The 17,294-nt window shown below is 45.2% G+C and overlaps 1 protein-coding gene across 7 annotated transcripts in view; it reads right to left on the reverse strand.

Moving 5' to 3' along the window:
• Positions 1–2,773: 2,773 nt before the first annotated feature.
• CASKIN1 (CASK interacting protein 1) overlaps positions 2,774–17,294 on the reverse strand; it is a 184,327-nt gene continuing 169,806 nt past the window's right edge. For all 7 annotated transcript variants that reach the window (XM_073559238.1, XM_073559236.1, XM_073559241.1 and 4 more), the window contains 6 exons: positions 10,736–10,846; positions 10,540–10,641; positions 10,252–10,390; positions 7,977–10,019; positions 6,604–6,988; positions 2,774–5,648 (listed from right to left, as the gene is read on the reverse strand). In XM_073559238.1, the coding sequence (XP_073415339.1) occupies positions 5,549–5,648; positions 6,604–6,988; positions 7,977–10,019; positions 10,252–10,390; positions 10,540–10,641; positions 10,736–10,846 (2,880 nt within the window). In that variant the 3' untranslated portion in view covers positions 2,774–5,548. The remainder of the gene's footprint in view (positions 5,649–6,603; positions 6,989–7,976; positions 10,020–10,251; positions 10,391–10,539; positions 10,642–10,735; positions 10,847–17,294) is intronic.

Here is a 17,294-nt window from a genome sequence, read left to right on the forward strand (position 1 = left end):
CTTTGGATTTTGTAGAGATTTCCATTTCGGAAAAACTTCTTGCCTGCAGTCACCACTAGGGGGAGCTCACTGAAGACAGATATAGGCTGCTCCAAAAAATAAAGGGAACACTAAAATCCCACATCCTAGATATCACTGCATGGAATATTCCAGTTGTAAGTCTTTATTCGTTCCTTATTGGAATGTGTTGAGAGCAATAAAACATAAAATTGAATATGGTAAATCAAAATTATTAATATTCCATGGAGGTCTGGATTTGGAATTTTCTCACAAAGTGGAAAATCAAATTACAGGCTGATCCAACTTCAGTGGAAATGATGCCTCAGTAGTGTGTGTTGCCTCCACATGTCTGTATGACCTCCCTACAACGCCTGGGCACCGCCTCATACTACTGTACAGTACCTCTGGGGTGAGAACAATAACAAAATGCAAAAGTGACCAAAACAACAGCCAAAAAGGATGAGAACGGAGAAATGGTCTGTGGTCACTCCCCCCTGCAGAACCACTCCTTTATAGGGGCTGTCTTTCTAATCGCCTGTCATTTCTACCTGTTGTCTGTTCCATTTGCACAACAGCAGCAGAAATTAATTCACAATCGGCGTTGCTTCATAACAGGACAGGCTGATTTCACACAAGTGTGATTGACTTGGAGCTACATGGTGTTGGTTAAGTGTTCGCTTTATTTTTTTGAGCAGTATATATACAACGGTCAATGAACTCAATAATAATCCCATCCTCCTCTCTTTGTTCCTGCCTCCCATAATATAATTTATAAAGAGATATTTAAATTTCTGCGTTCTGAGCTCCAAATTCCCAGCTTCCCCATGTCATAGAGATGAATGATAACATTATCACTGCCTACAACTACCACAAGGGGGAGCTAAGCGTATCAGACATTAACCGTACAAGAGCTGAGACAGCTCAATACAGGGCGGGTGCCAGCTGTTTTGTACAGCATCCATTGTCGACTGCTGTTTAACCACTTAAATGCTGCTCTCAAAGTGGAAAGATGACGTCATGTGAACGTTCCAGCACTCGTCCCCCTGCTATGGAAACACGGCGTGCCAATGGTTTGCCATAACATATAGGCATACTGAAGACCCCCGGTCGGCAGGTATTATTGTACCACCACAATCCGGGCTTCACTGGAGTTTGTCACATCTTCCATATAATGTAGTATTGCATCTTCCATAAAATGTAGTACTGCAGTATATAGAGCAAGTAATCAACTAAGGGGACTAAAAAAATAAATAAATTTATATATATATATATATATATATACACACATACACATATATAATTTTATCATCCATAGCTAAAAATAAAATATTTGGCGTAAATCAAGTGAAATCTATGAAAATATAAAAATTAATCTGCATGCTTAGCGCTGTAAAAGAGGAATATAAATAAATATATAAATAAAATATAAATAAAATGAACTCCAGAAAAAAGCAATAAAAACAATCAAAATGTCATAGCCCAAAACAAGTATTAATAAAGCATCAGCTCGCCAAGCAATAAACAAGCTCTTTTATACATGGAGAGAAAAATGTAAAAAAAAAAAAAGTGCCGTCTCAGAAAGGCAAAAATTTCAAATGTTTTACTTTTTTTTTTTTTTTTTACTAAAAATAAAATTATACAAGTTTGTTATCGCCGTAATCTTACTCACCTGCAAAATCATGTTGCCGGGTAAATTATTCTGCACAATGAACATGGTAAAAATTAAACCTAAGAAACAACAATGGCGGAATTGCATTTTTTTTTCCCCATAATTTCACCACAGTTGGATGTTTTTCATAATATAGTAAAATGAATGGTGTCATGTACAACTACACCTCACCCGGCAGAAAACTCAGCCTCTTCAGATAGGGATATTGTCGGATAGAGCTTATGAATACGAGCAATTTTCCCATTTACTGCTTAGTAACATTTCCAGCCGTTCTTGAGATATTAACACTTTTCTATTGTATCCAGCTCGTTGTCTAGGAGACCGACCACCGCTGCTGTCCAGCTTGTAGGCGCTGCACTGACGCTGGCCAGGATTAGGAGATAACGGCGATCCAGGCCAGCTTCGAAACAGTACTTACAAGCTTAAGGAAAAAAAAAAAAAAAAAAGCTTGTAAGCACTGCGCATGTTCTATGTCTATCAGCGGTTGTCGGTCTCCAAGGCAACGAGCTGCCAACAAGTGTTACTATCCCCAAAAATGGCTGCAAATTTTAAGAAGCGGTAAACTAAAAATCGCTCACGCTATCCGACAATATGTAATTTATGAAGATGGTATTAACCCTTTAAAGTTATGAAATGTTGCCATATTTGATGCTTTACAATGAGAACAACCCTTAATGTATGACTTTAAGACATAGCCATGCTACATGTGCCAGTGGGAAGGTGAATTCTGGATTTATATCGGCAATGTTCGGGTACCTAAAGCAATGGGGGCTCATAAATTACTTCTGTTTGCTTCCACATATGGCTTCCAGCAGCAGCCACTAGGGGGAGCTCACTTGCATACAGATTTTCACTGTCCCATTGAGCTCAATACTGTCTGTATAACTCTATGTGTAGTGAGCTCCCCCTAGTGGCGAGGGCAGGTAGGCAAAATTCTATGTATCAGGTCAGAAAATGGTTTCGCCCTTTAATATTGTGGCATTTATTTTAGAATATATATACAAAGGCCTAAGTACCTCTGCCTATGATTTGTGCGCAGGTGCATATAATATAAATTCACACACATACCACAATTAATTAAAAAAAAAATTAATAAAAAAAAAATACCAAAAACAATTTTTATTTTCTCAGACGTATCGATACGGCGTCACAGATCACAAATAAAATGCAATAGTCATTAACCGTAAAAGCACAGCACTGTAGGGAAAGCACCAAGATGCATAGCTGTCACAGGACGGGGATACAGTACAGATGTCTTCCATAACTTAGTCATAAAAATATATAGATATACTATATATATATATATATATATATATATATATATATATATATATATATGTGTTCTATATGTATCCGTCATGGAGACCTCTCTTGAATAGGATTCTCTTGCCGCCTTCTTAATAAATACCTTTCTTTTAACACTTTATGGATCTGAATATTTCCTATACATTTTATTACTATTATTTTTATTATTATTTTTAGATCGTCGTTGTTTTCCAGCAGTGAAGGGGTTATTTTGTTACGTCCGCGGCAAAAAAATGAAAAAAAAAATAAAATAAAAAATGAACGATATATTGGTCACATATCATCACATAAACGCTTCCCTTCCCACATTACGCATGACAGGCGTAGTATGGCACGGGCTGAGTGGTGGAGGGCGGTGGTTGGCAGCGCGCGGCATGCTGGGGGGGGCTAGATCCGTACCAGCACTCGTTATTTGGGCGCCCTTATTGCCCGTAGTAACCAATCAGAGAGGCATTTCTCCAGTTAGAACATGGAAGCCAATGGGTTGCCATAGGCAACGGGACCTCATATCCGCACTTAAAGGGGTTTTCCCAACTCCAAGATCTGTATATGGTCCAATATCCAATAATATCCAAGATCCAATATGTATTAGGTGTAATAATAATAATATTAGCAAATACGTCCAATTAGAAAATGTAGTATAGTTTGCCAGATTCTCTATGTCTCTTTCCTCATGTGCAGGCATTGCAGGACCTTAGGTATCCATGGTTATGACCACTAGCAACTAACTGTCACTACATCAGTGGTCGTAACCATGGATACCTAAGGTCCTGCAATGCCCTGCAACTGAGGAAAGAGACAGAGAATCAGAAGAACTATACTACATCTCTAATTGGAGATATTTGCTGATAATATTATTATTACACCTACTACGTATTGGGATAGCATATTGGAGATGGGAATACCACTTTAAGCCTAAAATTTGACGTGGATTTCTTCGGTCTCCGAAAATGGGATTCTATACCCAAAGTGGGGCATTTCTGAAGAATCTAAGTACCAAGAGTATAATATCTGCCAATGCCGCGTGTCAGCATCAAATAATATAGAAACAAGGCACAAGCCAAAAAATTATAATAATAAAAAAAATCTCTATATACACATAAATAATGGAAAAAAAAATATATGTAGAAATATATAAAAACAAAACTAAGCAGATGTCCGAGGTTTGTGCTATTTTTTTCTATTCGGTACTGTGATTTCGGATATTAGGATTGGGGGGGGTCCTGTGGATTCTGTATATTTCCAGGCACCGGATTTGAAAAATTAATAATTTTTTTTTCCACCAAAAAATATAGACGCCACAATTTTACCTCCTTCCCATGAACCTCCGCTCCTGAAATATAAATTCTGTGCTTTCTCGTGAGTTGCCGGCAGGTTCAGGGACTGGACCTTCGATAAATTGGGCTTTTCCATCGTAACGGTATAAAGTGTTAGTAGTCGTTGTGGTTGTTTCTGTTACTGCAGGATCTGTCATATTCCCGGCCCCCTAAATCCACCCCCCAAAAATATTTTTTTTATATTTATAGATTTTGTAAAATATTTTCTATATAACGGAAGATATTTATTTTTTTAATTCGGGGGGTTAATTAGCATTTGGTAAAATACTATATAGATATATATGGGTGTAAAAATATATCTTGTGACCCCCAAGTTATTCCCCCTCGAAGTCTTTCCATTTGAGATATTTGGGGTAAAATTTATTGATAGAATAAAGGGGGGGAGTGTAATACGCCGTGGATGGTTATACCGCTCCTGGCCACCAGGAGGCAGAAGACAACTGAGAAAGGTTAGTTCTTGTGGCGAGGGAGGGTGGTCTGCATGCACCGCTATTAAGCTTGGTGGGTGGTTTGCACGGATGGTGAGGGGTAATGAATGGTTATTCGGGGAGCTGGATGCTCCACCAGCTGACGGCAATGCCTTCATCACTGGATCTAGACACGGAGGGGCCCCATATTTGCCTATTGGGATACTGTTTAGCTGATGAGAGTCCAAGTAATGACCTTGTTGACGGGTTTTGTACATCGGCAATTTTTTTTTTGGGGGGGGGGGCCTCCTTTAATATCGCCAGCAGAGGGTGCTATATTTCCTCCCAACGGCCATCGACGATGGGGAGGGAGAAGACGTCTATATCCATTTCTCACACAGAATGGTAACCGCAAATCTTTAACGAGACGAAAACAAGAAATTACAAAAAAACGGGAAAGATTATGGGTCTGACGTCCGGGTAAGATGCGCTCTGCTCCGCTGCGCAATATGAGCCCTCGGTGCTGACAACGGTAGCCCTCTCAGTCCAGGGCTCTGTGCTGCAATGCATTCTGGAACTTTTCTCGATGCCGTAGCCGTTGCCGCCTCCCGGTTGACCTTGGCCTCCTCCTCCTCCAAACTGCCCCTTTAAGACTGAGCACAATCCTGAGGTATTCGGCTTTTTTCTTGCTTGTGCTAGGGTTAGACCTGTTCTGAGATCAGGCGACAGAGATCGGAAGGGCCTTAGGAGGAGGCAGGTGGTCTGTACAGGACCCAGCAAGGGAAGCGGAGGCAGAGAGCAGTCAGTATCACCTTGCCAGCACTTTAGCTTCATTCCAACATGGCGTCCAGCTGGTCTGCAAGGTCGTCGAACATGCTGCCTATATCATCCAGGATACTGACCGTACTCTTCTCCTTCCGGGATGAACTGCTGCAAAAAAAAACAAACAAAAAAACAGATAAGCATAAATGTGACCTAAAAATGGCGCTAAACACTGTGAACTCCTCACAGCCATGCTTTCCTAAACCTGGACAAAGTCCTTTTCGCCTTGTTGAATTCATTGACATTTTTTGTGGCAAATTCTTCGATATGGTGCATGCAGTTCGTGAATTTTGGGCAGAATGCTTTTCTTTTTTCCGCCTGCCGCTTTTTTATTTAGGTATGTGTCACCTAAAAAAAAAAGTGGCAAAATTTGCGTTAAAAAAAAAAAAAATTTACGGGAGGAATGGAGTCCATTTGTTCAAAAATGATGCGACTTTTCGAAAAAGTTGCAATTGATCAATTGGCCGAAGATATCTGGAAACTTAACGATGAGCGAAAAAACAAAAGCAAGACGGGTGAAGACGTAAAAGATGGACTCTAAAAATGGCAAAAATTGAAAGAATAAGGCGCAAATGTAAAACAGGCAAAAAACTCTAAAAAAAAAAAAAAAAAAATAGATGAAAAATTTGCAAATTTTATAATAAGTCAGGATGAATGGGTTTATTACTTTGAGGGGAACACAAAGGGGAATTTTTACTGTGGGGTGGCACAAAGGAGGGCAACTATGCGGGGACATAAATAGGGGGCACAAAGGAGGGCAACTATGCGGGGACATAAATAGGGGGCACAAAGGAGGGCAACTATGCGGGGACATAAATGGGGGCACAAAGGAGGGCAACTATGCGGGGACATAAATAGGGGGCAACTATGCGGGGACATAAATGGGGGCACAAAGGAGAGTAACTACGTGGGGACCTAAATATTGGGCTCAAAGAAGAGCTGTTGGAAGTTTGGCTCTTCTGGGGAAGTATTTTTAGTGAGAGTTATGAGCGTAGCATGAGGGTATTTGGTTGGTACTGCAGGGGGTAATATGGGCACCTCATGGCAGTAGACCCCAACTCACTCTTTCTGTGTGTCCTCCTGCTTGATCTTCTCCTCCACGGCTTGCAGAGCCGCCGCCAGAGAAGCGCTGGTCTCCTCTAATTTCTGCTGTGCGGCTTCACTGCTCCCTCCTTCTACGGAAGAGCTGGTGATGGACAATCTGGGTGGTTTGACGGGAACCTGTAGGGGGTGACCCGGAGTCAGGGGCTTAGCGGGGCTGGAACACAGAGATGGGGGAGTGCTGGAAGGTTTGATGTTGTTTGGTTGCTTGACAGGAGACGGGGCTGGAGTTGAGCTTGCACTAGAGGATTGAATGATCGCATGGGGTTTGGCAGGTTTAGGAGCTGTTGGGGGAGGAGTAGGTTTGGGGGAGACAGGTGGAGGAGTTCCCATTACCTTCTTTACTTCTGAAATGCAGAAAAAAAAAAACATATGTTAAAGGATTTTCCAGTGGTGACCAAAATTGAGATCTCCGGTCGCATCCAAAGCTGAATTTACAGTGCATTTTGGGAATGTAGAATCTGCTTTGGATGTAAACGGAGAAGAAAATATATTGTGAACTTAGGTCAGGCCTCTCGGGCTTGCGTTTCCCCAAATCTGGATATTTCAGATCTCAATAATTTCTACAAGTGTGAAATAATCCGGTTATTATTCTCTCATCGGCCTGAGAGGGTTAATATCGTGCAAGTGATAAATGCTTTTACCTTTAATTATAAGATTCGTGACACTTAAGGTAATGTTCTCCGATAGAGACAAGGACTTAAAGCTACAGAAAAAAAACATGTGGCAGAAGGGGAAGGAAAGTAGATATTTCCATGGCTCAACGACTGGTAAAATAACAGGAGGCAGAAGTTTTAAAGTGTGCGACCCTATTACAAAGCTTTCAACATATCCCAAATTCTGCGCCGATTAATATATTAATATTTCTTTGTAGAGGTCAGGACAACTTTTTTTGGTACATAACGTTAAATTTTCGGCATAAAGAGAATATGGTTACCTGCAGCTGCCACTAGAGGGAGCTCAGGAGCTTTCTGCATACAGGGATAGTGCGGAGGTCAATGTATAGACAATCTGTAAGCTTTAGCTCCCTCTAGTGGTGGTCACAGGAGGAAATAATTGTATCACTATCTATGCAGGGGCTTTTCGTTTCTATCTAAAAAAAAAAAAAAAAGAAAAACAAGCTCTGACTTATATTAATATAAATTAAGATAATTCAGCACAGAACTGTCGACCTTTGCAGATTAAACAAAGGCAATTTGGTGTTCAACAGTGGAATTTAAAGGGGTAGTCTAATCTCAGTAAGTGAAGGAACATCACTAGGACATACTGACCCAACCTCTGGGACCCCCCAATAAACTTTTAAGAAAACAATTTGTATGCGTGGTGTGTTTTTACCTCCTCCGGGGCCCGTGACTTGAGTCTTCTTTGTGGGAGTGGAAGGAGTCTTCCCAGAAGGCTGAATAATGGTGGGCTTTGGTGATACAGGCGGTTTAACGCTGCGCTCTACAGTCTGCGCTATGAGTTCTGAGCTGTCCCGTCGTCCTGCCGCACCCACACTCATCTCCGAAACAGGACGGCGTTTTACTGTGCCCATTCCATTCTGATACACAACCAATGGCTCTGCCCCTCCGCCGTCCTTGTCTCGGGGCTTTGGCCTGCGCTTGACTGTGTCCGATTCTGTCAGTAGGAACTTCACATCTCCAGGATGGTGGCCCTGCCTGGCCTTCACCCTTCGCTTAAGTGTCACACTGGACTCAACTGAGGCCAAGTCGGCATGTTTGACCGGTTCTGCTGTTGGAGAGCCCACCTGCTCTGTCCTTGATGGCCGTGGACGGTGTTTAATAGTCTGCTTGCGCTCTTCTGCAAAAGGGATTACTTCAGAAGGACTGCGGGGAGAGTCAGGAGGCTTTGAGGCCTCTTGGCGTTCCCTTCTAGCTGCAGCCACCAACCCTGTTACTGGTCCACTTATGGTCCTCCGACGGTTAACTACCTCCCCGTCTAGCCCTATGGCTTCACGGTGCTTGACACCAGCCACAGTCCCTGGAAGTCGGTGAAGTTCAGGACTGCCTGGATGTGGCAGGAGGTGAGAGCAATACGCATCAGATCCCCTCGGTCTCTGCCCCAACAGTGCCCTCGGTCCCCCACCAATGGATGAAAGTTCTAGCATGGCAGCAATGCTCTTTACACTGCCAGCACTTCCAGTGTCCACTATGCCACCAAAATCACTAGCTCTCCGCTGTTCCCTATAGCCCTCTCCACTGGCATCCTCAGCAGATAAGCCATCCCCAAGGTTAGTCCCAGAGATAGCGGAGCTAGAGCGCTTAGGTGGTGGTGGTGGCGGTCCTTTTTTCCTGGGACGCACCGCAAAGGACTGACTACGATTAACATTCTTGTCAACCCCAGATTGTGACCTTACAGAGTGGCTCCTACCCACTCTCCTCTGTCCCGTACCATATGGACCACCATCAATCACCAACAGCTCTTCTTTCTCTCCATCAGAACCTGCATATCGATTCAGACTGTGCGCCCGCTTCTTCGGACGTCCATGGTCCCCTCTCTCTCCCTCTGGAGCATCTTCATCATCCTCTTCTCCCTCGCTGCCGGCCGGTGGAAGGCATAAGACTGGAACTGACACTGGTAACACAGGCACAGCCTGTGACAAGTGCGTAGGAACTCCTTCACTTTCGATAGGCTGTGGAAGAACATAAGCAAAGCCTCTATGGGTTGGAGATTGAGGCATGGAGCGAGGAGACATGGGTCGGTCAGAAGGTGGAAGAAGCTGAGGTGTTGGCTTCACTTTGGCAGTAGCTTGTGGGGTATTAACTGTTTGCGGTGATGATGGGGTTCCCTTAGTTGGAGTTTGGGGTGGGGTATAGCTCTGCCCTCCTGGAGGAGGGAAAGACTGTCGAGGCTTCCCTGGAACTGGTGGAACACTGGCCCTTTTTATTGAATGTCCTTGCTTGACAGGTCTGGATTCTCGGGGCAAATCCTCTCTCTTCACTTCTTCTGTCAAGTATTCCTGGCTCTTAGACATAGCCGTGCTCGGCCCTTTGCTTCCATCCCCTAAGAGTTCTTGGGAACAGCTGATGTGCCTCGCTCTGCCACTCAGGCTGCCTTCATGGTGAAGCCTTGCTCCGGAGGGTCCTCTATAAGAACCTTCCCTGTGGTGTGGTGCATGATTAATTTGCTTTTCGGAGCCATCTGGAGTGTCACTAGTCATGGCTGCTTGCAACTCATCACTTAGCTCGCTGTCCTGGAAAGTCTTCATTTTTGGAGATTGGCACTCTGCACTCTCAGGTGGAGGCGACTCGATAGACATCGAATCCAGGTTCTTCTGCGGTGGTCTTCTTCTCATACTGCCTGAATCAAACTTACCATACTCAGACCTTTGGATTTCGGCGAGTTTCTTTACTGCCAACATTAACTTTTTTTGGTGACCTTAAATAAGAAGAAAACAAAGTAGAGAGTAGATGATGGTTTGATGTTCTAAAATTGATAATATACAACACAAGAATAAAGAGAGTAAGTCGAGATCGTAGACTGCGAAAATTACAATGGAAGATTTAACAGCGTACAGAAAAAAAAAATCTTAGGATATCCTCATGGGTAGTTGAGAAGATTGAAGTCATTGGATCCTTAAATTTTTGGACTGGGGAATTAATCGCATTACCCAGCTTGGTGATTCCAATTTCTTGTAAATCTTCCCAGGTGATATCGGTGATAAAATCAATGTTCTCATAACCATTTTCCACCAGGACCTTGTAATACTGGCCAAGCCCAATCATTGATAGCCAAAGGGACAGATTTGCCTGAATAGGAAAGAAGAGCAAAAAGAACAATTAAAGGAAGACATCTCCTGTCTATATTCCCGTCACTTAAGGAGGTCCTGGGTTGGGCCAGAATGGAGCAATCTCCTGCTGAAGAATAAGAATGCTTCCCTCATGGAAGATGGACTCACTGGTTTGTAATCAGGAAGCCATTCTCCAATGTTAAGGCTGTTGATTTCGGAGAAGATCTTTTTCCGGTGCCCGGGTTTTGTGACTCCAATGGCAGTGAGATCCTGTGAATAAAAACAAACAAACAGATCTTGATAAAAAAAATTCTGACATATACTTAGCCCTGAACTTGGCGACCACCGTATCCACTCTTCTCACTTCTGGGGTCATCCGGCTGATGGTCGGGATGTCATATCCAGAATTGATAAAGTTGGGAGCGTACAACTGGAGCTGAAACTTGCACAACCACTGGAAGACGGCTTCTGCGCTCTGTGGGCGTAAGGAGAATCGTGTAAGGAGAGAATTATCTCATGCAGGATGGATTTTGCTGCTTGCTGTTATAATGGCTACCTGCAGCCACCACTAGGAGGAGCTCACTGCATACAATGGTTTCAGCACTATCTGTACACCTCCATATACAGTGTGCTCCCCCTAGTGGTGGTTTCAGGTAGTTAGATTTTATATTTTACATAAAGTCAGGAGACATACGTCACCCCTATACAGATATATTAGAGATTACAAAGGAATGACCAACATCACCTCTAATAAAGAAGTAGAGCATATGCTATTAGTAAGGAATGGGGCCCATTCTTAAAGCTGCTATGATTTATGTGCATGCCCCTGGTTCCTAAAATTTTCCTCATCTATTAAACTCTTTGTGACCATATAAATATACATCATAGAGGGTCTATACGGCAATTTCAGGTGGGGGCCGGGTGTGTTATACCTGCCTCTGACAGCAGCGATAAAGCTGGTTCCAATTTCTGCAGTTTAACCACTTAAATGCCAGTATCAATTTTTGGTGGCGTAATTTGAGTGAAGCGATCACATAGTATGACCGCTCCAACCCCCAAATAATAGATTGCCAAAGCAACTTGGAACCTAGTGACGCCCCCACCCCCGTCACTGCCATCTTTGTACTCCCACAGGGTGGGCTTCATGGGGGTGGAGGGGCCTTTATTTTTTGAAGTATTGCTGTATATAGTACAATCAATCAAATGATAGAAGAAGATTTAAGTCCCCCAGGAGACTAAAAATAGAAAATAAATATGAATTCCAAAAAAAAAAAAACATAAAAAAGTTTGAATCATCTCCTTTTCCCAATACAAAATTAAGGAAAATAAAAAAAAAACAAAATATTAACTATCTCTGCATCCATGAAAGTCCGATCTATCAAAATATTAAATTATTTTACCTGTATGATGGCTATAAAGAAAAAAAGTAGCAATGCCAACATTGTTATTTTTGCTCACTGCACGTTCAACCAATAATGCTATAAAAAAAAAAAAAAAAAATGATACGTACTCCCAAATGATATCAAGAAAAACGTCCAAAAACAACTTAATGATGTAGATATAAAAAAGTTACGTATAAAAAAGGATTTCGGTGTAAGCCTCTGGTCCGGATGCCTCTACCTAAGGTGATTAGACATTTGCGTGTCGGTACTGATTACGGGGGATACATACGCCCTGTACAAAAGGCTTTTAATGTCGGACACTGGTCGCGCGGTGCGGGTTTGATAGTGATGCCTCGCTCCGGACCTCGGCAGTATGATGTATTATATTCCACCATGTTAGCTCCGGCTTCACCCCATAAATGCGGCGGATTAGGGACGATCTCGCCCCATAGATCAATCTCCTGTCAACATGGCCGCTACGGCAGATCTGGCGCATTTATCTTGATCGGTGAAGTGTGGCGCCGTGTTCGCTCTGACTCGTGAGCTCTCCTTTATGTCGATGCTTAGCAGAGAGGAATTTCGCGATCTCCTGCAGTGCCGTCTACGGCTGTTCATGGCTCTATGCATCTGAATTGGGGCGTACGATCGTGTGATTATTATTTTGGATGTTATGACCTTCACTGGGATACGTATGTTCAGACTGGAGGCGAGATAGTGAAGAAGTGTACTGTGAAAGGATAAGCAACAGGCCTCGATTATTAAATTTGTCTTAAAGAAATAGCCATCTTTGTTGCCCGTAGCAACCAATCAGAGCTCAGCTTTCATGTCACAAACGGCACTGTTAAAACGAAAGCTGTGCTGCGATTGGTCGCTATGGAAGACAAAGACCGATTCGCTTTCAGACAGTTTTGATGAATCTGTTTCATATCGTGGGATGTCAGCCTACTGCGGTAGATTGGGCAATGGGTATACTTCTCCAAACAGTCTTTGTTTCTCATAGCAACCAATCACAGCGCAGCTGTCATTTTACCAGAGCAGTTAATTACATGAAAGCTGAGCTCTGATTGGTTGCTAGGGACAACAAAGATGGCTTTTTCCTTTGGACTGTTTTGATAAATGAAATCTGTGGCTTATGGAGACGTCTTTCTCTTTCAGTTACATTCCCAAAAAATAGACTAGAGTCTGACATCAACAGCAAGGACAAAACTACGAACAAAGTGGTGTAACAACAAAAAAAAGCTAACACTTATGTGTGCCGCATTTCTAAAAATGTCCGCCACCATAGAAAGCCCAACCTCCCTCATACACAGGCACGGGGAGAAGGAAATAAGCCACTGACAGACTCCGCTAGTGGGGGATTGTCTTCCACCAAAACAGAAGGATGGGGCATGTTGAAATGAGCAGCCCGATCCTTTGCTTCATCAGCAATATCTGCTGTTAGGGAAAAGTTGAAATGTCTCCATTCACATAAACCCTCATACGCGCCCTTATATGGCCTCAACATAAGAACACTCACATGGCCCCTACATATGCACCCTCACATGGCCCCTACATATGCATCCTCACATGGCCCCTACATATGCATCCTCACATGGCCCCTACATATGCATCCTCACATGGCCCCTACATATGCATCCTCACATGGCCCCTACATATGCACCCTCACATGGCCCCTACATATGCATCCTCACATGGCCCCTACATATGCATCCTCACATGGCCCCTACATATGCACCCTCACATGGCCCCTACATATGCATCCTCACATGGCCCCTACATATGCATCCTCACATGGCCCCTACATATGCACCCTCACATGGCCCCTATATATGCACCCTCACATGGCCCCTACATATGCATCCTCACATGGCCCCTACATATGCACCCTCACATGGCCCCTACATATGCATCCTCACATGGCCCCTACATATGCACCCTCACATGGCCCCTACATATGCATCCTCACATGGCCCCTACATATGCATCATCACATGGCCCCTACATATGCATCCTCACATGGCCCCTACATATGCACCCTCACATGGCCCCTACATATGCACCCTCACATGGCCCCTATATATGCACCCTCACATGGCCCCTACATATGCATCCTCACATGGCCCCTACATATGCACCCTCACATGGCCCCTACATATGCACCCTCACATGGCCCCTACATATGCACCCTCACATGGCCCCTATATATGCATCCTCACATGGCCCCTACATATGCATCCTCACATGGCCCCTACATATGCATCCTCACATGGCCCCTACATATGCACCCTCACATGGCCCCTACATATGCATCCTCACATGGCCCCTACATATGCATCCTCACATGGCCCCTACATATGCACCCTCACATGGCCCCTACATATGCATCCTCACATGGCCCCTACATATGCATCCTCACATGGCCCACTACATATGCACCCTCACATGGCCCCTACATATGCATCCTCACATGGCCCCTACATATGCATCCTCACATGGCCCCTACATATGCATCCTCACATGGCCCCTACATATGCACCCTCACATGGCCCCTACATATGCATCCTCACATGGCCCCTACATATGCATCCTCACATGGCCCCTACATATGCATCCTCACATGGCCCCTACATATGCACCCTCACATGGCCCCTACATATGCACCCTCACATGGCCCCTATATATGCACCCTCACATGGCCCCTACATATGCATCCTCACATGGCCCCTACATATGCACCCTCACATGGCCCCTACATATGCACCCTCACATGGCCCCTACATATGCACCCTCACATGGCCCCTATATATGCATCCTCACATGGCCCCTACATATGCATCCTCACATGGCCCCTACATATGCATCCTCACATGGCCCCTACATATGCACCCTCACATGGCCCCTACATATGCATCCTCACATGGCCCCTACATATGCATCCTCACATGGCCCCTACATATGCACCCTCACATGGCCCCTACATATGCATCCTCACATGGCCCCTACATATGCATCCTCACATGGCCCACTACATATGCACCCTCACATGGCCCCTATATATGCACCCTCACATGGCCCCTACATATGCATCCTCACATGGCCCCTACATATGCACCCTCACATGGCCCCTACATATGCATCCTCACATGGCCCCTACATATGCACCCTCACATGGCCCCTACATATGCATCCTCACATGGCCCCTACATATGCATCCTCACATGGCCCCTACATATGCATCCTCACATGGCCCCTACATATGCACCCTCACATGGCCCCTACATATGCACCCTCACATGGCCCCTATATATGCACCCTCACATGGCCCCTACATATGCATCCTCACATGGCCCCTACATATGCACCCTCACATGGCCCCTACATATGCACCCTCACATGGCCCACTACATATGCATCCTCACATGGCCCACTACATATGCATCCTCACATGGCCCCTACATATGCATCCACACATGGCCCCTACATATGCATCCTCACATGGCCCCTACATATGCATCCTCACATGGCCCCTACATATGCACCCTCACATGGCCCCTACATATGCACCCTCACATGGCCCCTACATATGCACCCTCACATGGCCCCTACATATGCACCCTCACATGGCCCCTACATATGCATCCTCACATGGCCCCTACATATGCACCCTCACATGGCCCCTACATATGCACCCTCACATGGCCCCTATATATGCACCCTCACATGGCCCCTACATATGCATCCTCACATGGCCCCTACATATGCACCCTCACATGGCCCCTACATATGCATCCTCACATGGCCCACTACATATGCATCCTCACATGGCCCACTACATATGCATCCTCACATGGCCCCTACATATGCATCCTCACATGGCCCCTATATATGCATCCTCACATGGCCCCTACATATGCACCCTCACATGGCCCACTACATATGCATCCTCACATGGCCCCTACATATGCATCCTCACATGGCCCACTACATATGCATCCTCACATGGCCCCTACATATGCATCCTCACATGGCCCACTACATATGCATCCTCACATGGCCCACTACATATGCATCCTCACATGGCCCCTACATATGCACCCTCACATGGCCCCTACATATGCATCCTCACATGGCCCCTACATATGCACCCTCACATGGCCCCTACATATGCACCCTCACATGGCCCCTACATATGCACCCTCACATGGCCCCTACATATGCACCCTCACATGGCCCCTACATATGCACCCTCACATGGCCCCTACATATGCATCCTCACATGGCCCCTACATATGCACCCTCACATGGCCCCTACATATGCATCCTCACATGGCCCCTACATATGCACCCTCACATGGCCCCTACATATGCACCCAAACATGGCCCCTACATATGCACCCTCACATGGCCCCTACATATGCACCCTCACATGGCCCCTACATATGCACCCTCACATGGCCCCTCCATATGCACCCTCACATGGCCCCTACATATGCATCCTCACATGGCCCCTACATATGCATCCTCACATGGCCCCTACATATGCACCCTCACATGGCCCCTACATATGCACCCTCACATGGCCCCTACATATGCACCCTCACATGGCCCCTACATATGCACACTCACATGGCCCCTACATATGCATCCTCACATGGCCCCTACATATGCACCCTCACATGGCCCCTACATATGCATCCTCACATGTCCCACTACATATGCATCCTCACATGGCCCCTACATATGCATCCTCACATGTCCCACTACATATGCACCCTCATATGGCCCCTACATATGCACCCTCACATGGCCCCTAAATATGCATCCTCACATGTCCCACTACATATGCATCCTCACATGGCCCCTACATATGCATCCTCACATGGCCCCTACATATGCATCCTCACATGGCCCACTACATATGCATCCTCACATGGCCCCTACATATGCATCCTCACATGGCCCCTAAATATGCATCCTCACATGTCCCACTACATATGCATCCTCACATGTCCCCTACATATGCATCCTCACATGGCCCCTACATATGCATCCTCACATGGCCCACTACATATGCACCCTCACATGGCCCCTACATATGCATCCTCACATGGCCCCTACATATGCATCCTCACATGGCCCCTACATATGCATCCTCACATGGCCCCCTACATATGCATCCTCACATGGCCCCTACATATGCATCCTCACATGGCCCCTACATATGCACCCTCACATGGCCCCTACATATGCATCCTCACATGGCCCCTACATATGCACCTCACATGGCCCCTATATATGCACCCTCACATGGCCCCTACATATGCATCCTCACATGGCCCCTACATATGCACCCTCACATGGCCCCTACATATGCATCCTCACATGGCCCACTACATATGCATCCTCACATGGCCCCTACATATGCATCCTCACATGGCCCCTACATATGCATCCTCACATGGCCCCTACATATGCATCCTCACATGGCCCCTACATATGCATCCTCACATGGCCCCTACATATGCATCCTCACATGGCCCA

The sequence above is a fragment of the Dendrobates tinctorius genome, unplaced genomic scaffold (assembly GCF_039654945.1).
Source record: "Dendrobates tinctorius isolate UK_male_01 unplaced genomic scaffold, ASM3965494v1 ptg000267l, whole genome shotgun sequence".
NCBI lineage: Eukaryota > Metazoa > Chordata > Amphibia > Anura > Dendrobatidae > Dendrobates > Dendrobates tinctorius.